General features: G+C 40.2%; 1 protein-coding gene across 1 annotated transcript in view; it reads right to left on the reverse strand.

The window, feature by feature from the left end:
- The window catches only part of LOC128688373 (uncharacterized), a 292,282-nt gene that overhangs the window by 253,337 nt on the left and 15,878 nt on the right, over window positions 1–23,067 (reverse strand). The window contains exon 2 of the mRNA XM_070086753.1: window positions 7,438–7,883. Within this exon, the coding sequence (XP_069942854.1) occupies window positions 7,438–7,627 (190 nt within the window). The 5' untranslated portion in view covers window positions 7,628–7,883. The remainder of the gene's footprint in view (window positions 1–7,437; window positions 7,884–23,067) is intronic.

Here is a 23,067-nt window from a genome sequence, read left to right on the forward strand (position 1 = left end):
TGAACTAAAGTGTGTGTCTCGGTGTATATCTCTGTGTATATATAACAGTAAACACTCGCCCAGACTCACAACACTTGTAGCAGGTCTAACACAACAATATGTGTTGACACCAGAAAACACTCAACACTTACAGCAGGTCTAACACAGCAATGAGTGTTGACATCAGTAAACACTGAGACTGACAGGGAAGGTGTAATCCAGCCTCGTAGCTTCCACAACGAGCCTTGTGGCGGTGTTGTGTTTCCCAGGAAAACAAGTAACTCTTGACAGAGTCTTTGTCAGTTGACCTGTTCAGTAATTTAGCAAGCATCTGCATGCCGCTCATGTCAATATAAAATTTTTCTACTAAAACAAAATAAAAAAATGATTGTGTTAAGCTCTGTTTTCCTGTCAGAGCGGACACAAGCCTCAGTCAAACTGTCATTCCCAGTTTTTATTTCGTTTTTTTGAAGTTTTTTTTCCCGAGTGGAGTGTATACTGGTGCCGCTACATGTTACATACTGGTGCCGCTACATGTTACATACTGGTGCCGCTACATGTTACATACTGGTGCCGCTACATGTTACATACTGGTGCCGCTACATGTTACATACTCATACTGTCAGTCACCATAAGTCATCATTCTTCACTGTATGTTGTACCCTCATTCATACTGTCAATCATTATTGTCTACACTGTATGTTGCACCCTCACTCATACTGTCAAGTCAATCATCATGTCTACACTGTATGTTGTACCTTCACTCATACTGTCAAGTCAATCATCATGTCTACACTGTATGTTGCACCCTCACTCATACTGTCAAGTCAATCATCATGTCTACACTGTATGTTGCACCCTCACTCATACTGTCAAGTCAATCATCATGTCTACACTGTATGTTGTACCTTCACTCATACTGTCAAGTCAATCATCATGTCTACACTGTATGTTGCACCCTCACTCATACTGTCAAGTCAATCATCATGTCTACACTGTATGTTGCACCCTCACTCATACTGTCAAGTCAATCATCATGTCTACACTGTATGTTGCACCCTCACTCATACTGTCAAGTCAATCATCATGTCTACACTGTATGTTGCACCCTCACTCATACTGTCAAGTCAATCATCATGTCTACACTGTATGTTGTACCTTCACTCATACTGTCAAGTCAATCATCATGTCTACACTGTATGTTGTACCTTCACTCATACTGTCAAGTCAATCATCATGTCTACACTGTATGTTGCACCCTCACTCATACTGTCAAGTCAATCATCATGTCTACACTGTATGTTGCACCCTCACTCATACTGTCAAGTCAATCATCATGTCTACACTGTATGTTGCACCCTCACTCATACTGTCAAGTCAATCATCATGTCTACACTGTATGTTGCACCCTCACTCATACTGTCAAGTCAATCATCATGTCTACACTGTATGTTGTACCTTCACTCATACTGTCAAGTCAATCATCATGTCTACACTGTATGTTGTACCTTCACTCATACTGTCAAGTCAATCATCATGTCTACACTGTATGTTGCACCCTCACTCATACTGTCAAGTTAATCATCATGTCTACACTGTATGTTGCACCCTCACTCATACTGTCAAGTCAATCATCATTGTCTACACTGTATGTTGTACCTTCACTCATACTGTCAAGTCAATCATCATGTCTACACTGTATGTTGCACCCTCACTCATACTGTCAAGTCAATCATCATGTCTACACTGTATGTTGCACCCTCACTCATACTGTCAAGTCAATCATCATGTCTACACTGTATGTTGTACCTTCACTCATACTGTCAAGTCAATCATCATTGTCTACACTGTATGTTGTACCTTCACTCATACTGTCAAGTCAATCATCATGTCTACACTGTATGTTGTACCTTCACTCATACTGTCAAGTCAATCATCATGTCTACACTGTATGTTGTACCTTCACTCATACTGTCAAGTCAATCATCATTGTCTACACTGTATGTTGTACCTTCACTCATACTGTCAAGTCAATCATCATGTCTACACTGTATGTTGTACCTTCACTCATACTGTCAAGTCAATCATCATGTCTACACTGTATGTTGCACCCTCACTCATACTGTCAAGTCAATCATCATTGTCTACACTGTATGTTGTACCTTCACTCATACTGTCAAGTCAATCATCATGTCTACACTGTATGTTGTACCTTCACTCATACTGTCAAGTCAATCATCATGTCTACACTGTATGTTGCACCCTCACTCATACTGTCAAGTCAATCATCATTGTCTACACTGTATGTTGTACCTTCACTCACAATGTTAGTCATCACAAGTCATTATCTTTCACACCACATGTTCTCTGGAGTTTTAAAAGGAAAATCATGTGCAAATATTATATAATAAAACACATTTTTTTAGAGGTAAGTGCAATCCCTTGTTTTATAGATGATATTTCGTGCACTGGTTTAGCGGAGAGCAGGAATTCCAGGAGGCAGATTATGATGTTAAAGATGAACACTTGGCCAGACGGGCGCCCTGAGTGCGGGTCTGCGGCACTACCACTCGTACACACATTACATACACAGGATGAAGAGAAGGTATAATAGGACCCATGAGGTCAGGACTGGTGTGAATGTTCGTGAGAAGCTGAGTCAAGGTTAAACCCAATTCGATCACCGCAGCCATAACCTGCTAGATATACACACCTCGTAGTGAAGTACATATGCGCTCCACACACACACATACACACAAACGCGGTATCATTGACATGTTTACTGTTCATATTAATGAAAAAGCCAATAAGGTAAAGAGTGATTAATAATTTAGAGATGTGGGATTGTTTTAGAGAAAGACAGCAAGGATTTAGAGAAGGTAAGTCTTGCTTCACTAACCTACTCGAATTCTCAGACGGAATAATGGAAATCAAGCAAGAAAAACAAGGAAGGGTTGACTGCATATTCTTGGACTGTAGGAAAACATTTGACACTGTATCCCACCAGAGATTGATTCACAAATTAAAGCATGCAGGGATACCAGGTAAAGTCCTACAGTGGATCAAGGAATACCTAACAGAAGCCAGATTGATGAGAAGGGTAGATGTTTCAGTACAGGAATGAGAAACAAAGGGTTTCCTCAAGGGTACGTTTTAGGACCTTTATTATTCATAATGTACCTAAATGACCTGCCAGAGGAGACTGATTCCTATGTTTGACTGTTAATGACATAAAACTAATAAAAAGAATAAAAACTGAAGAAGATAGAGAGAGTCTATAGGTAGACCTGAACCAACTGCAAGACTGGTAAGACAAGTGATTACTGGAGTTTAACTCTGGCAAATGCAAGACCATGAACATTGGGATGTAGAGAGGCGACCAGAGATGAAATATATCTTGAAAGAAAAGAAAACTACAGCTATCGCTCAAGGAGAAAGATCCTGGAGAGAACATTACACTCAACATATCGCCAGAGGTTCTCATAAGTGGAATAACATCTGCAGCACATGAGAGGATAGCTAATCTCAGAACTGCCTTCAAGAACCTCAGTAGTCTTTTAGGACTATTAAGGCGTATCATGGAGTATGCAGTACCAGCATGGAGCCCTCACCTGAGCAGTCATATACAAAAACTAGAAAAGGTCCAAAGGTTTGCAACAAGATTAGTTTCAAAGCTGAGAGGATTGAGTTATGAAGAGAGACTAAAGGAAGTAAACCTGATGACTTTAGAAGAAGCGTTATGGGAGATATGATTACGACATACAGGATACTCAGAGGTCTTGACAGAGCAGATAGGGACAACTTTTTGAATTGAGAATCGTAAGGGCGAGAAGTCACAGATGGAAACTAAAAACACAGATGAACCACAGGGATACAAGGACAAAGTGGTAAAGCCTAACTCAATACACAGTTTCAAGAGTAGTTGTGGTAGGGCACAAGAGGCCAACAACCAATGATGTCGGTGAATGTGATCCCACCAAACACACACAAACACTGGAATATGCAGCACCAGTATGAAACCCACACCCGGTCAAGCACGTCAAGGAATTAGAGAACGTGCAAAACAAGGGTTTGCAACAAGGTTAGTCCCGGAGCTAAGGAGTATGTCCGGTGAGGGGATGTAAAGGGAAATCAACCTGACGACGCTGGAGGACAGGATGGACAGGGGGAACATGATAACATATATGAAATTCCGAAAGTAATTGACAAGCTAGACAGGGACAGACTATTTCTGAGATAGGACACAGGAACATGGGGTCATAAATGGAAGGTGAAAACTCAGATGAGTTATAGGGATGTTAGGAAGAATTTCTTCGGTCATCGAGTTACATACATGTAGCTTTAAGAAGAGGTATGATAAAGCTTTAGGAGCAAGGAGAGAATGAAGCTAGCAGTGACCAGTAAAGAGGCGGGGCCAGGAGCTGTAAGTCGACCCCTGCAACCGCAAATAAGTGAGTGTACACACACACATACAATAAATAGCGTACTTACTAATGTTTCAACTACAACTTAGAAGGTAGACACAAACAGCTGTACATGTTTGTTCTATATCTGTAAAACACTGCTAATATTGAACAAAAAATGCAATATCAAAATGTAACACACGAGCGCAAAGCGAAAGAAAAAAAAATTCCTCTTTACAACACAATAAATATCCCTTTAAGACGATCTTCACTACTTCAGATTCTCCTTTTAAATCCAGACAGAGAACAGAAGTTCTTAAACTTTCTTTCACGACCACTTCTGTTAACCACATATATGTATATATATATTTTTTTTTTTCATTTTCTATGGTTGGGCACCGCGTCAAAGATTTTTCTTACTCTAATATTTGCTCTCCATCACTCTCGTAAAATTCAAACAGGACGGTAAGGAAAGGTATAACTTATTTAGATCCAAAGCTTTACATACTGAATCTTCCTTTCTGAAGGTGATCAATTAATTTTTTTTCCTGTGTACTCACATATATGAGTGTGTACGTGTTGACCTGTGTGGCGAACTATATACGGTTACAGAATTATGAAAATATTGCAAACCATGTAATACAGGATGCAAAACAACCACGGGGGGAGTAGAATGATAGTTCTAGGCCTCTCGTGTTGCAATCAACACATCATCAGGAGCTTGCAAAGTTGCATAAAAGAGGAAGATATCCAAGCAAATATGATCCTAGAGGACGTCTTCATTTGGAATCCTCACTCCAGTGAAGATGTCCTCTATGACCGTATTTGCTTGGACATCCTCCTCTTTTCTGCAACTTTGCAAGCTCCTGATAATGCGTTGATTGCAACACGAGAGGCCTAGAGCTATCATTCTACTCCCCCCGTGGTTGTTTTGCATGGTTACAGAAGTAGAGGTACGTTCTTAGTGTCCAGTTTTAATATTTAATCTGCCGTACATTTTTCTAAGTTTCCAATAGTCACAGTACACACTAGCTGTTCTGGTCTCATATACGACTTATTTAGCGCTCTATGTGCGATGAAATATTGTATAATGTGATTACTGACAATATGGCGTCTTGTTCTTCCTGTTAACGTCGTCAAGTAAACATGAGTTAAATGGTGGAAATTGGGATAGACAGGTGGTTTATTATACCGTAATCGCACCCAATAAACACCTACCTCTCTACTTTCATCAATGGAACATCTAACTTTCTACTGAAACATAGGTGTCCAACGACACCGGAAGCATCCAATAAAGGGAATACTGGAACACAAAACAAAAATCATCAACGATAATATCATCACCAGAGCAACTTTTTCCGACAGTCATTTACTGCGGCTGACAAAGGCAACTTGGAGCCCAATGAATGAATAATTGACATCGGTTCATCGTCGTTCTCATTACCTCACAAAACAATTATAATTTGATGTAGGACAAAATGTAATTGAATATACCCAAATGTATTGTTTTTAACCATTGAAACTCTGAACAATAGTTTATCGATAATCATGCTTTTATTATGTGGAAAAAATACTTTCAGGAGGAAATGATACAGGAAATGGCTGACAAAATATACACATACACTGTATATATAAGTCATATTGTCAGAAGTTACGATGTACTCAAGGTAACATTGGGAACAATGTGCTAGTGACTGAGAACAACAGTGAGTTACGATGTACTCAAGGTAACATTGGGAACAATGTGCTAGTGACTGAGAACAACAGTAAGTACTGTCACAAATAATGGACTAGCAATAAATTCTTACATGTTTTGTTTTTTTTAATCTTTGTTGTGTATTGGTAAGTAGGCTGGTCTGATGACTGTCAGGGTTGTGTACTGGTAAGTAGGCTGGTCTGATGACTGTCAGGGTTGTGTACTGGTAAGTAGGCTGGTCTGATGACTGTCAGGGTTGTGTACTGGTAAGTAGGCTGGTCTGATGACTGTCAGGGTTGTGTACTGGTAAGTAGGCTGGTCTGATGACTGTCAGGGTTGTGTACTGGTAAGTAGGCTGGTCTGATGACTGTCAGGGTTGTGTACTGGTAAGTAGGCTGGTCTGATGACTGTCAGGGTTGTGTACTGGTAAGTAGGCTGGTCTGATGACTGTCAGGGTTGTGTATTGGTAAGTAGCCTGGTCTGATGACTGTCAGGGTTGTGTATTGGTAAGTAGGCTGGTCTGATGACTGTCAGGATTGTGTATTGGTAAGTAGCCTGGTCTGATGACTGTCAGGGTTGTGTATTGGTAAGTAGCCTGGTCTGATGACTGTCAGGGTTGTGTATTGGTAAGTAGCCTGGTCTGATGACTGTCAGGGTTGTGTATTGGTAAGTAGGCTGGTCTGATGACTGTCAGGGTTGTGTATTGGTAAGTAGCCTGGTCTGATGACTGTCAGGGTTGTGTATTGGTAAGTAGCCTGGTCTGATGACTGTCAGGGTTGTGTATTGGTAAGTAGCCTGGTCTGATGACTGTCAGGGTTGTCACTTCCAGTCTCACAAGGTTCCTCATAATGTTGTTTTCACTAAACTATGTGTACCCACTGTGTGTATCCCTGAGCGCCAATGCATTCGGTCAATGGGTCACATCCCCTGATGTAACATGATGACTGTGTTGGTCACAGTGGATGCAGGGTTCACCTACACACTAGAGGGTGGGGTTGATCTTTTTTTTTTTTACATACTTGAATTTACAGCCTAAGAGAGTTATGATCCAACCTCAGCTCAGATCAGGTACACTACACCTTTCGTGGGATGCGACCCACAACAGTCGACTAAGACCCAAGTACCTATTTACTGTCAGGTAAACAGGGGCAACAGATGGAAGGGAACCTGAACAATGTTTCCTCATGTGCAGGGATCGAGCCCCCCCCCCCTTTAAGTTGTCAGCCGAGAGTACTGCCACTTGAAACCAAGGGAATGGGATTTTAGTGGGGTTTGGAAAAGTTTTTAGTTGGGTTAGGATGGGTTTGCCTGGGAGATAGTGTTAACCTGAGGTGTCAAGAGTCAGGAAGTTTCACTCACCTTTTCTGAAGCTGCCGGAGGTGGAGTGTCCGTGGTGCGAGTCATGGTGGTGGTGGTGATGGTGGGCACGGGTGGAGGTGCTGCTGCTGGAGGTTGAGGTGGTGGTAGTGGTGTTGGTGGTGGAAGAGGAGGTATGATCGAGGCCTCCACCGCGACGGTGGAGGTGACGCTCCAGAAACCCGCGAGGCATGCCTACCTCTTGCAGTAGTAGCAGGCTACCTCCTGCTGTAGTAGCAGGCTACCTCCTGCTGTAGTAGCAGTCTACCTCCCTCACCCACCGTCCCAACACCAACACTTTCATCTTCCTCCTCCTCCTCCCCCTTCTATTACCCTCTCTTCTTCGATTTTTGTCCTTGCAATCACAATCTTTTCGCCTCTTCCTTGAACACGTTCTCTTGCTGCTAGTGTCTCATGACGCCACATCTAAATGCTACTCTCACTTTGTACTGAAATAGTTTATGACTCTCATTAAAATCTTCCTTCTTCTCTACTGTAACTTTCACAGTTTTTCCATTTTTACTTGTCAACAACATTTTTCTCACTTGGCTATTTCCATCTATTGCTGTTGAAGCTGTCTCGCAGATCACAAACCTAGCTAGCACTAGTGGATCACAACACCATAAAGTCAGATTTTAGTGGATTACAACACTATCAAGTCAGATCTTAGTGGATCACAATACTATCAAGTCAGATCTTAGTGAATTACACCATAAAGTCAAATCTTAGTGGAACATAATACCATAAAGTCAGATCTTATTGGGCCACAACACCATAAAGTCAGATCTTAGTGGGCCACAACACCTTAAAGTCAGATCTTATTGGGCCACAACACCATAAAATCAGATCTTAGTGGATCACAACACCATAAAGTCAAATCTTAGTGGATCACAACACCATAAAGTCAGATCTTAGGGAATTACACTATAAAGTCAGATCTTAGTGGATCACAACACCATAAACAAAGATATTAGTGGATAGCTATAACATCAACCTACCACACAGTGAAATACATTAACGTAACACACAGCAGATCACACCACAATGAATGGACAACCTAAGTATCCAACAAGACATGTCAGCGGTCTGTGACAGGCCTGGTCGCAGACCGGGCCGCGGGGGCGATGACCCCCGGAACTCTCTCCAGGTAAACTCCAGGTAAACACAGTTCAGGTGTGTCTTACACACATAATCACCACCATGTATTAACTCTAAATTCTTCCCTAATGCAAGACACAAAGTGTTCTATTATTAATATACTGTGCCACACTGTACTGGAGACACCCGCAATACAACCTATTATCTTCAAATATAATACATTGAAGTGAGCCTTTGTTTTGGAGGTGGGTTGTAAATCCTAGCTCCGGCGAACCTACTACAATACAATATCTCCGGCGAACCTACTACAATACAATAGCTCCAACAAGCAGCCGGAGCTAGGATTTACAAATAACGAGTTAACATCACAGTCACATTGTCAGGAAACATTGTGATATATCCTGACCAATAAACCATTGCTAGTTTTCTATTAATCTCCTTAGTAAGAAGGAATAACCTTGTTTGTTGCAGGTGGGTGTTGAGTGAAGTTCGCCTACTGAGTAGCTTTTCACCTCTACACTCACAGGTGGGTGCTAAGTGAAGGTTACACAGTAGTTGTTCACCTCTACACTCACAGGTGGGTGCTAAGTGAAGGTTACACAGTAGTTGTTCACCTCTACACTCACAGGTGGGTGCTAAGTGAAGGTTACACAGTAGTTGTTCACCTCTACACTCACAGGTGGGTGCTAAGTGAAGGTTACACAGTAGTTGTTCACCTCTACACTCCTGCTGCAGTATTAATCAGTCATCAAGAATCCACTAAACAATCTATCTTCAACATAGACGTATTATTAGCAGGAACACTATACTGACGCGCATTTAGCAGCTATTGTGGCGAGTTTATTAATGCTCCAAACTTACAAGTATTTAATATGTCACTATCTGTTTCCAGACTACAACACTACACTCGTGATGTTCATTTGTTTACCCCTGAAACATAAACAAATAAGTATATATAAACAAACACATAAGTGCACATATAAACATTAATAATTCAAGCTCTCCTGGATGTTTACCTGGAGTTTACCTGGAGAGAGTTCCGGGGGTCAACGCCCCCGCGGCCCGGTCTGTGACCAGGCCTCCTGGTGGATCAGAGCCTGATCAATCAGGAAATTATTTACACAAAGTATAATTTTTTTGTTAATAAATTTATGTGACACTACATTCGAGTGAGCCTTCAATATTTACATATTAAATATTTCCATCCATATTGTTCTGACATTAACAGATTTCATTGTTAACTTCCATTTTATGTAATTATGCCACTAGAAAAACCTGTGAGATAATAACAATAAATTCCCGGGGTTCAATACTTGTATAGTGTGGCAATGCAATAACACGTGTGGATTATTATTATTATTATTATTATTATTATTATTATTATTATTATTGCTGATTCGGCTGTTGTTGTGAAGAAGTTGAAAAAGTTGGTAGAGGAATTTGGAAGGGTATTTAAAAGAAGGAAATTAAATGTGAACATAGGAAAGAGCCAGGTAATGAGGGTAACAAAAAATTGATGCAACAAAATATTGGATATCAGATTGGAGGGAGGGAGTATAAAGGAAGTAAATGTTTTCAAATATTTGGGAGTGAACTTGTAGACGGGTGAGTCTACAGATGATGAGGTGAGAAAGGTATGTGCTGTACTGAGGCATCTGTGAAGACAAACAACTTTATCCACGGAGACAAAAAAAAAAAAAACTGGAATGCACAAGATCACAGTGGTACTGACACTGTTGTAGGAGTGTGAAGGTTGAGTTTTACAAGATGCAGCGAAGAGGAGGCTGGAGACAGTGGAGATGTTGTGTTTAAGGGCAATGTGTGGTGAGAATATTATGCAGACAATTCAGAGCATGGAGATTAGGTGTGGGGTTACCAAAAGTAATAAAGGCTGAGGAGGCTTGTTGATGTGGTTTGAGTTACTAGGAGAACTTCTTTTCCCCACTCAGAGTGGAGGGAAAGAAGGGAAGGGGCCGTACAAGGAAAAGTTTGAGATAGGTAAAGGATGTTTTGAGTGCTAGTTTTCATGATTTAACGTGCTGTTAGAGTGTCACCAGGGTAACATTTATGAAATGATTTAAGAAAACCGCAGAGAAGTACAACCTGCGCTTTGAAATGGGGTGGGGGAGACACTGCTGTTTAGTCATCTGAACTGTGATGTCAGCAAGCTTCTGACAAGTCAGTGACTGAATGAGTGATGGTGAAAGTGTTTCTCCTTTTCGAGTCACCCTACCTCCGTGGGAGATAGCTAGTGTATTAAATATTATTATTATTATTATTACGTATTATTATTTTGACCGTAAGAGTCACACAACGTATGAGGAAGGCAAGGTAATCAACTTTGATCCCAGGAATGGGAGGGTAGCTTCACTTCTTTGGATCAAGAGCCCTTCACCAGTATCAACCATCATAATATAGCACCAGTGAGACACATCTTACCATCAAGTATCAACCATCATAATATAGCACCGGTGAGACACATCTTACCATCAAGTATCAACCATCATAATATAACACCAGTGAGACACATCTTACCATCAAGTATCAACCATCATAATAGAGCACCAGTGAGACACATCTTACCATCAATTATCAACCATCATAATATAGCACCAGTGAGACACATCTTACCATCAGTTATCAACCATCATAATATAGCACCAGTGAGACACATCTTACCATCAAGTATCAACCATCATAATAGAGCACCAGTGAGACACATCTTACCATCAATTATCAACCATCATAATATAGCACCAGTGAGACACATCTTACCATCAAGTATTAACCATCATAATATAGCACCAGTGAGACACATCTTACCATCAAGTATCAACCATCATAATATAACACCAGTGAGACACATCTTACCATCAAGTATCAACCATCATAATATAGCACCGGTGAGACACATCTTACCATCAAGTATCAACCATCATAATATAACACCAGTGAGACACATCTTACCATCAAGTATCAACCATCATAATAGAGCACCAGTGAGACACATCTTACCATCAATTATCAACCATCATAATATAGCACCAGTGAGACACATCTTACCATCAGTTATCAACCATCATAATATAGCACCAGTGAGACACATCTTACCATCAAGTATCAACCATCATAATAGAGCACCAGTGAGACACATCTTACCATCAATTATCAACCATCATAATATAGCACCAGTGAGACACATCTTACCATCAAGTATTAACCATCATAATATAGCACCAGTGAGACACATCTTACCATCAAGTATCAACCATCATAATATAACACCAGTGAGACACATCTTACCATCAAGTATCAACCATCATAATATAGCACCGGTGAGACACATCTTACCATCAATTATCAACCATCATAATATAACACCAGTGAGACACATCTTACCATCAAGTATCAACCATCATAATATAGCACCAGTGAGACACATCTTACCATCAAGTATCAACCATCATAATATAGCACCGGTGAGACACATCTTACCATCAAGTATCAACCATCATAATATAGCACCAGTGAGACACATCTTACCATCAAGTATCAACCATCATAATATAGCACCAGTGAGACACATCTTACCATCAAGTATCAACCATCATAATATAGCACCAGTGAGACACATCTTACCATCAAGTATCAACCATCATAATATAGCACCGGTGAGACACATCTTACCATCAAGTATCAACCATCATAATATAGCACCAGTGAGACACATCTTACCATCAATTATCAACCATCATAATATAGCACCAGTGAGACACATCTTACCATCAATTATCAACCATCATAATATAGCACCAGTGAGACACATCTTACCATCAATTATCAACCATCATAATATAGCACCAGTGAGACACATCTTACCATCAAGTATCAACCATCATAATATAACACCAGTGAGACACATCTTACCATCAAGTATCAACCATCATAATATAGCACCGGTGAGACACATCTTACCATCAATTATCAACCATCATAATATAGCACCAGTGAGACACATCTTACCATCAAGTATCAACCATCATAATATAACACCAGTGAGACACATCTTACCATCAAGTATCAACCATCATAATATAGCACCAGTGAGACACATCTTACCATCAATTATCAACCATCATAATATAACACCAGTGAGACATCTTACCATCAATTATCAACCATCATAATATAGCACCAGTGAGACACATCTTACCATCAATTATCAACCATCATAATATAGCACCAGTGAGACACATCTTACCATCAAGTATCAACCATCATAATATAGCACCAGTGAGACACATCTTACCATCAATTATCAACCATCATAATATAATCAATCATTCACTTCTCCGCTGAACTATGTTCCTCAGTAGGATTTATCAATTATTCTTTTAGATTACATTTCATTAATAACGTCACAATTATGACGATAAAAATAATGAAAATTCATATCTGAAAATTAAAGTAAGTTAACTTGATAAGTTTCGGTAACTTAAAAACTTTAAATAAGGCATTTAGATGCATAATGACATATGAGAGTGAACGGGAGCCTGGGGAGGAGGCGGGACTGGATCAAGAACCTTTTATTAACATCAAGGCATTTACCTTCAAGGTAAGAGAATTTTGCGTTAGTGAGCACGTACAGAAAGTGGACCCAATGATGAGGAAATTTAATGAAGTGGTTACTTGATTAGTGTTATTATTCTAGCGATACACAGTGATGAGTCAGTCACCTCAGCTACTGGATACCCGGATATCCACCTATGTTTTACGATGGAAACTCTCAAGCAAATCGTGTTTTGTTAAGGCGGGTTAGGTTATTTTTACGTGACAGTGCTGTCCGCAGACTGTGTATTTTAGGTATCATATTTCCTATGTCAGATACTCTGCATTAATCTTTATCCCCTACATAAGACTTATACCCCACTGGCGAAGTGCTCGACTCACAAATGACAAGACTTGGGTTCGATCCTTGGGCTAGCCGAGACATATAGACAGATCTTCCATCTGCTGCCATTGTTCATATAGTCGAGTGTTTTGCGTCACATGCCAAAAGAAGGATCCTAAAGGGTCCCAGCGGAAATAAGTCGTATTGCTTGGCTTTGTTGGGTTATTAACCTCTGGAATTAATAACGTAAAGTCTTCATTTAAGGACAACATCCAATACACCTTGACTGTGTACCATTAAGATACATTACTTTAAAGAGTGACCATTACACTCTACCTTGAGTTATGTTAAGATGCACCATATAGACAGTGTGCGTTACACAGACATATATACAGGCAAGATGCACTTTACTAAGATAAAATTCAATACAGCTTGACTTATATGTATTGACGGCACAAGGTATATACAGCAAGAAGTGTGTATCTCCCAGTATATATACAATAAGTTTACTTTGATCCCAAATTTAGGTATTAAAGTATTCTTGTTATTGGTATTAAGGTGAATTATAAAATTAAAGACTTATGTACAGTCGACAGGATTTAAAAGTAAATTTAACTAATAAAACTGTGTTTTAAAGTTCATTATTAGATTAACACCGTGATGGGTCACAACAACAAAGGTGTGAACGAGTTAAACAACAAGTATTGTGTAACTATAACATCAGCAGTTCTGCTTTAAAAAGCCAACGAGGTGGAATGATCATTTCTACACTTACATTAATGATTAATGATGTCGAGCAGAAGTTTGAATTGCATACGTTGTGACCTGACTAGTTGGTTAAACAATTCATCACTTAGATTACGTCCGTTTTAATTAATCATAATAAATTTGGTTTGTGATGATATTTGATTAAAACTGGTGTAACTTTATCGAGATATCTTTAATCATTTTTTCTATAAAGCCATAACCAAAACAAAACTATTTGTTATTACAGCGTAACATGTAGGAATATTTTAAAAATATCTGCTACTGTTGACTTTTTTTATCAGTATGCTGCCATATGTGAAAACATTTTACCCAATATCTGAACACTTCCAGCGTCTGAATTCTTATTTTAAGCATTGACGTTTTCCAGGATGTGACTTCCGGCACATCTCGAATATCGTGCACATTTGTATAGCAATTTTTCACTGGCTGCGACCCACAACAGGTGTCTATTACTGCCAGGTGAAAAGAGGTGTCAGGAAATTTACCTGTATACATCAGTGACCTAATAATTGAATCCTAGACCCTTCGGCTGTGAGCCGAATTGTCTCAGCACTGAGTTAAGCTGTCCTTAAGTCAGTGTGAAAAAGGTCAAACTACAGAAGTTACTTGCAGGACTGGAGATGAAAGGTGTCAGTTAAAACAATGTGGTATTTGGAACCATTGAAGAATTGTACAACAGAAAAAATGAGAGTAGAGACAAGTACTGTGAGACTAGCAAGAAGTTACAACCTCCGCAATAAATCACTGCTGACTCGATATTGCTTACAAACCGATACACAGTATATTTGGGAATGAGATTTTTGTTATCAAGAAAAATATAAATAAAAATATAAAGAGGTAGATAGGTTGGGTTATTAGGTTTAAAGTCTATGAACTGTACGAGGGTCATTAACGCTACATTTTACCTGTATACAACTTGTACGTGTCAACCAGAGTGGTTAAAAAATTAAATATGACTGAAATTCATTTTATAAAAAAAATATTTGATTTTTTATGTCTGTGAGGAAGTCTATGAAGTGTACTTGCAGAGAACGTCTTCAAATCAATGAATATCTTTTTCGTATTTTATGTAAATAACCCATAACATACTGGTAACAAATCTCAAGAAATATGTTCTACCTCTCCTCCCCAACCAGTCAACACTACCACCGGGGACCCGATAATACCCCTCCCTGCCTTACACCTTCCCTTCATCAACACTACCACCGGGGACCCGATAATACCCCTCCCTGCCTTACACCTTCCCTTCATCAACACTACCACCGGGGACCCGATAATACCCCTCCCTGCCTTACACCTTCCCTTCATCAACACTACCACCGGGGACCAGATAATACCCCTCCCTGCCTTACACCTTCCCTTCATCAACACTACCACCGGGGACCAGATAATACCCCTCCCTGCCTTACACCTTCACTTCATTTACTGCGAAAACAATTCAGGCACAAAAAATGCTGGAGGTCAAATGCAGATGGAACAAATGTCTAGACTCACTAGACGGTCGTAGTTGAGCCACAAATTGGTACGTACCTATACTATGTATATATTACACCAACTGCTGTGCTCTTGGGGGAATGTTAAATTGCACTGTCCCGACCAAATTGTTCTAATATAAAAATATTGATCATATATCGGATGTAAAGAAGAAAGTCGATATTGAAAATTACCTGGTCGGTAAATTAAAATAGTGTACTGGGGTGAAGTGATCAACGTTAACTTCTTTGACCAAGTTACTGATTCCACTTAAAGAACTGAACCTACAGTTCTAAAATCCACAATCAGTGTTGTAACCAATTTACGTTGTCCCAACCACTTCACGATGTCCGACGCTGACATCCACAATCAGTGTTGTAACTACTTCACGATGTCCAACAGTGACATCCACTACACTTAAGAGTTCCACACCAGAGGCTATTGAGGAAACTTAAGGCACAAGGAATAGGAGAAAATTTTTCCTGGGTAGAGGCATGGCTGACAAATAGGCAGCAGAGAGTTTGCATAAATGGAGAGAAATCAGAATGGGGGCATGTCACAAGCGGTGTTCCTCAGGGGTCAGTGTTGGGCCCATTGTTGTTCACAATTTACATAAACGACATAGATGAGGGAATAAATAGCGACATAAGCAAATTTGCTGACGACACCAAAATAGGCCGTCCAATTCATTCTAATGAGGACACTAGAGCACTCCAGAATGATTTGAATAGATTGATGCAATGGTCGGAGTAGTGGCAGATGCAGTTTAATATTGACAAATGCAAAGTTCTAAATGTTGGACAATTAAATAACCATGCCACATATAAACTAAATAACGTAGATCTTAATATACTACTGATTGCGAAAAGGATTTAGGAGTTCTGGTTAGCAGTAATCTAAAACCAAGACAACAGTGCGTTAGTGTTCGCAATAAAGCTAACAGAATTCTTGGCTTCATATCTAGAAGTATAAATTATAGAAGTCCTCAGGTTGTTCTTCAACTCTATATATCCTTGGTTAGGCCTCATTCAGACTATTCTGCTCAGTTCTGGTCACCGTATTACAGAATGGATATAAATGCTCTGGAAAACGTACAGAGGAGGATGACAAAGATGATCCCATGTATCAGAAATCTTCCCTATGAAGATAGATTGAGGGCCCTGAATCTGCACTCTCTCAAAAAGCGTAGAATTAGGGGGGATATGATCGAGGTGTATAAATGGAAAACAGGAATAAATAAAGGGGATGTAAATAGCGTGCTGAAAATTTCCAGCCAAGACAGAACTCACAGCAATGGTTTCAAGTTGGAAAAGTTCAGATTCAGGAAGGATATAGGAAAGCACTGGTTTGGTAATAGAGTTGTGGACGAGTGGAACAAACTCCCGAGTACAGTTATTCAGGCTAAAACGTTGTGTAGTTTTAAAAATAGGTTAGATAAATACATGAGTGGGTGTGGTGGGTGTGAGTTGGACCTGACTAGCTTGTGCTGCTGGGTCTGGTTCCGTGCTCCATCCTTGAGTGGAGGTGACCAGACTGGGTGGGTCACTGGGCTCATCCGAAGGGGGGACATGGACCTGCTCCGCATGGGTCAGTAGGCCTGTTGCAGTGTTCCTTCTTTCTTATGTTCTTATGTTAAGTATGACTCATATAACAGACGGAATTCATACAAACTAAAATATATTTAAACTTTCGTGCAGTCATTCTTATATACGTAAATGCTAATATACATTAGAGATAGTTCGATACCAAAATGCTTACTGATACCGATACCCAGTTCTAGGCCGATACCGATACCATCGAAAGTAGCCGATGATCACCCATACCGATACTTTGGCCCATCCCTAATATACAGTATGTTATATTTTCAATAATAAATAGGCAATTTTGAGCGTTGAACGTCACAAATTAAACAGTACAAAAGAGGTGGAAGTTAAATGGGGTTAGGGATGGAGGGGAGGATAATACCAAGACCGTCACTACACTCACGCACCTGCCACTCACTGCTCTAATGCTTAGCTCTGTGTGTCCTCCTCTATACCTTCAAGGGAGGTTCTTTGACGCTGGTGAGAGGCTCTTGATCTAGGGCGTTGGATCGTTCTCCGGTTCCCTGCATTGTGCCCCAATACCTTCCATTCCCCTCCCCCCACATGCACTGTATAATCCTACGGGGTTTAGCGCTCCTCTGCATCTTCTACTTTAGCAAAAGCACAAGCACAGGCACATCCTGTCCCGTAGAAACTTTATATGTAAACGTAAGTGTTATTTTATTCGCAAAAAAATGCTAAACCCTTTTAGGCCATTCGCTCTTGCATAAGATAATGGTGACCGATTATAGACAGGAAAAAAGCGAAAGGATTGAGGGTGAGTACAAGAACAAGGGATGAAGTCAATATTGGTGCAGTAAATTAGTTTCAGTTTAAAAATTCCATGGAAGTGTGTGTACAGTGCCAAAAGTGGGGATTTCAGAGAAGACCGGCAGCAAGAACTGACACTTAGCAGAAAGGTTGGTCACCTGACAGTAAGATAACCATGGGAGAGTCTTGTGTAACCAAATGACAGTTGTGAATGTTCCTCTTCCCTCCAGCACAACAACTAGATATGTATTAGCTTTTGTGTTTGCAAATGTGCAAGGTCTCGCACCGAGGAAGAACAATAAAATGCTGTTTATCAGTAGTCTTCTCACGGAGACAACTGCAACATTTGCAGCTTTCACACAGACTGGTATAAAAGACTATTTTGATAATGAAATATGTATTCCAGGGTACAACTCGTTTAGAGTGACCGAAAAAAAACAGGCAATAAGGGAAGGATGGTCTGTATATTAAAGTCATTCATATACACTCAGGTATTAAATATCACTAAAGATGCAGTCGATGTTATGTCAGTCAAACTGGAAAACCAGCAACTAGTTGTGCTTGTGAACAAACTACTGGATACAACTTCACAGTAATTCAAGGACCAGTTATTGGAGATCGAGCATTGACTTCATAACCTATCAAACCCGTCCTCAATATTCTGCTGCTTCGAGACTTCATTTAGAGACATCCTAAATGATTGACTGTAGCAAGGATTGTAATTACAGAGAAAGTCTCTCAAGCTAACTTGGACGAAGAGTCGCACACAACAGAATTATTAAACCTCTGCAATAAATTCGCCTTAAGCCAGAAGATTGCTAAACCGACCAGACTGGGAAACTCTACCCCTTATATCTTCGAACAATGAGGACGTAGTCCGGAACATAACAGTGCTGAAGACTGCAATCTCAGACCACAACATAGTCACAATACACAGTTTACTGGGACAGAGAAACACGATCAATCATGAGGGTGATTTTAACAAGAACATCACATGGGATCGAATAAATCGCGAACTTAGTGAGATATGCTGGGATGATCACATGACCACCCAAGATCTAAGCCAATTCCTAGGGACAGCGAGTCTTTAGTGCTCGAAGTATGCTCCATACATGTACCTCTCCTATTCATAATCCAAGGCGAAAACCACATCCAGCATATTGCCTTTACTTAAAAGGGGATGGAACATAGAGTGATGACAATAAGGCAATAAGTGAAATACTAAAGTCACAATACAACTCTGTATTCAGCGAATCACTCACCTGTCTACACATCGATTACCCAAACGAGTTTTTTTTATGAGACTCAAAACACTGCCAACATCTCCGCAATTTCCGATGTCACCCTCTTCCCAGCTGATTTTGAAGAAGCCATCAAAGAGCATGCCCATACAGTCTGCTCCAGGCCCAGACTCGTTGAATTCCAGACTTTAAAATACTATAAGAAACCACTTTCTCAGGCCTTTAGTATTTTATGGAGAAAGAACCTGAATACAGGTGTCATCGCACAGTCATTGAAAACCACTGATACTACCACATTTCACAAACGGGTAAATAAAACAATTGCATGTAGTTTGTCTGGAAGACAAACTACATTCTGGTGTAGAGCATTAATTTTGCAGAAGCGTTCGACAGATGCGACCATGGTGTGATTGCGCACAAAATGGGTGCAAAAGAAATAACTGGAAAAGTGAACAGGTGGATATTTAACTCCTTAACAGAACTCAGAAAGTAGTAGTAGTGAAACCATTGGCTGGCACAGTGAAAAGCTCTGTCTCTTAAGGTACGGTACTCGCCCCACTTGTTTCTCTTTAAGACACTTGTTCTCTCTAGGCCGAAATACTGCAGGAGAGATTGCTGAGCTGGAAAACGTAGAGAGAGAACCTTCACTAGTATACATTTCACCAACCATCTGGACTACTATTAATGCCTTAAGTCTCTTCAACTGTATTCCATGGAACGCATGAGAAAAAAGGTGCAGAATAATTTACACATGAAAAATCCTGGAGGGTCTGGTCCCAAGCCTGAACACTGAAATCACTCCACGACAACACGAGACTTAACAGAAAGTGCAAAATACCTCCACTAAAGAGCAGAGGAGCGATGAGTACACTAAGAGAGAACTTGGTGAGTGTCAAAGGTCCCAGATTCTTCAATGCCCTCCTTCCATGCATACAGGGAATTACCAACAAACAACTGGCGGCCTTCAAGAGCGAGAAGGAAAGGTTTCTCGAGTCAATGCCTGATCAGCCGGGTTGTGGTTCCTACATTGGACAGCGTGTGGCCAGCAGTAACAGCCTGGTTATACTATCAGGCCTTGATCCTCCAGGAGGCCTGATCTGTGACCGAGCCCCGGGGGCACTGACCCCCCGGAAACGTCTTTCTGGTATCCTTCAAGCATCTCACAATTAACAATTGTGATAGAAAGACTGCCAGAAAACCATGTGTGGTTAGAATAAAACTAATCTGCTGATTATTAGCACAAACCAATAATCTTGAGCAAACTCAAGGTTTTGATGCGTGAAGCGTGCGCAGGAGTCAGCAAGCTCATTACCCTGAGAACCATAATGGCCGTGGACCCAGCAAAAATATGACCCCTTTTATTTACCGAAGATGCGACATGGCTAACAAAACGTGAAGGGCGAGGTGGAATGAGGAATTAAAGGTATCGATAGCTCGCAGTGCAGTTGGAGAGTATGAAATTACAACGAACAATGAGATAGTCATGGCACCTAGAAGGTTGGCGGCAAATATAGACTGAATGGACATAATAAAGAGAGGCTACAATTGAAGCTGTTCATCTTACAAACGGCTGAAAGAATTCTATATGTCGTAAGATAATGAAAGCCATCGACGTGGATGAGGATAATATTTTCCCCGGCATTCATGTTAAAGAGATATTAGACTGAATAAAGGGTCCAGACAAACACGTAATCATCCTTCATGATAAAAGACGCAGTGCAGAAGAGCAGCAGTGAAAGTACAGGTTATTATAATCATGTTTAAATGAAAACAAGGTCAAATAAAGACAGAGTCCATCAGTAGGTTCCCTCAGGGAGAAAAAAAAAGAGTAAATTCAATGTAGTAAGACACGCTACTTCTAGAGAGAGTGCGGAGTTAGTAAGAGGGAGAGCATCTTCCGGCATACCAAGCAAGTGCCACCAAGGTCAAACTCATGAGCATACAGACATCAGTTTTGTTTCATTTCACAGGGACTACCAGAGAAACAAGCAAATATCTTCATACCTAGTAGATTTTGTTGTTACAATAACAATAAATGATGGTGGCAGCTGCTCTTTCACCTACATACATCTGTAACTGTAACTTATTTTGTTGTAAAAGCATCAATTGAAGATTCTCCAGCCTCAGAAGATTACTTAACTCAAGTCATGCTAATTTTTGTCATGCCATTTTTTCATATTTTTGCATCAAGTCTAATATAGCAACCTAAGATAATCTTGTTAAATTTATCTAACATACAATAGGTAAATTTATTTCCTCTAAGAATTTACATAAGTATAACTAATATCTTACTTTTGTGTTACATTACAGCTCTAGTAACAACCGTAGTCAGGTTATTGTGGTTCTGTGTCGAGAATGTTCGCCTCGCAACCGAAACCCCTGGGATCGATTCCTGGGCTGGTAGAGTCTAATTACGCCTAATGGCCTTGTTTACATAGTAGTTAACGAGGTACCTGGGTGTTAGTGGACTGTTGTGAGCTGTATCCCAGGGTGATAGTAGTATACCTAAGACAGGGCTCGTGAAAAACTCAATACATTGAATTTCAACTTTTATTGAACTCTCCCTCCTATTCTTCTCCTCTTTCTTTTCAAGAGGAATGAAATGATCTCGGCACCTCCAAAACTATATAATTTCTCGTTAGCAGAAATCTAAAACCAAGATAAAAAGTGGCCAGGTGTTGACTTTAAGGCAAACCCTTTCGTATAAATTAAGTGTTGATTCTGCTGGAAGAACCCTAGACATAAGCAAAACTTTATGTAAGGTACAACACTGTATCTTATTATTATTATAATCAAAAAGAAGCGCTAAGCCGCAAGGACTATACAGCACAACACTGTATCAAATGATTACCCATGAAAATGTTACTACGTTCCTCGAAAGCGACACAGGAAATGGAAACAAACTTCATTTTTTATAGAAATAACTAAATATCTTTAAAGGTAATCATAACAATGAATGCCTCAGCTCCACAAGTGCCATCTGCGCCTCTGATCTTGATTGTTGGTGTTAAGCAAGTATGGCAGCCCATCCTGCAACTTACACAGCGTGTGTACGGATACTAACTCTCAATAACAATGAAGATCGCGCCTACATGAAGTGTATGTCCCACTCACTTCTACAAAATACTAAAGGCTACGAAAACCTAACAAACAGCCGCTAATATATTTAATATACTTTTGACGAGTTTTTCTACTCCTAGAGCCCAGCCTTGGGCAAAGCTCGTCTGGTGCTTGCCTGGTCAACCAGACTGTTACTGCTAGTGGCCTGCTAACCCACATATCCATCACAGCCTGATTGATCTGGCACCTGGTGAAGATACTTGTCCAGTTTCCTCTTGAAGACTTCTACACTTGTCCAGTGTATATCTTCTAAGTTTTTTTTTAATTGCCTAGAGCTATTATGCAACTTCCCCAGTCATTGTTTTCCATCTTGTATTGCTTGTTCGCTATTCTTGCATAAAATGACTACCACTTGCCAAATCTTATCTAGTTTCTCTAGACTTTTCCCTTCCTCCTCCTTGTGCCCTTATTGTGTTCTCTTATTTTGCCACCGCACCCCTGCTCTTCGCTGGGTTTATTTTACACTTCCTCCCATATCTCTCACTCCGGAATGTTGTAATGGTAGTGTGCAGATTTGGAACAAGACCCTCGAATACTTTTCAGGTATATATTATGATATATATCTCTATCCTCTGCTCCGTTAAGTACATATTTGAGGTTTTAGGGTGTTCCCAGTATATTTTAAATGCTTTATTGGCTCAATGCGGGGCGTAAACGATCCCTGTATCAGTTCCAGCTTTGATATTTC

Source organism: Cherax quadricarinatus, chromosome 19, assembly GCF_038502225.1.
Source record: "Cherax quadricarinatus isolate ZL_2023a chromosome 19, ASM3850222v1, whole genome shotgun sequence".
Taxonomy (NCBI): Eukaryota; Metazoa; Arthropoda; class Malacostraca; order Decapoda; family Parastacidae; genus Cherax; species Cherax quadricarinatus.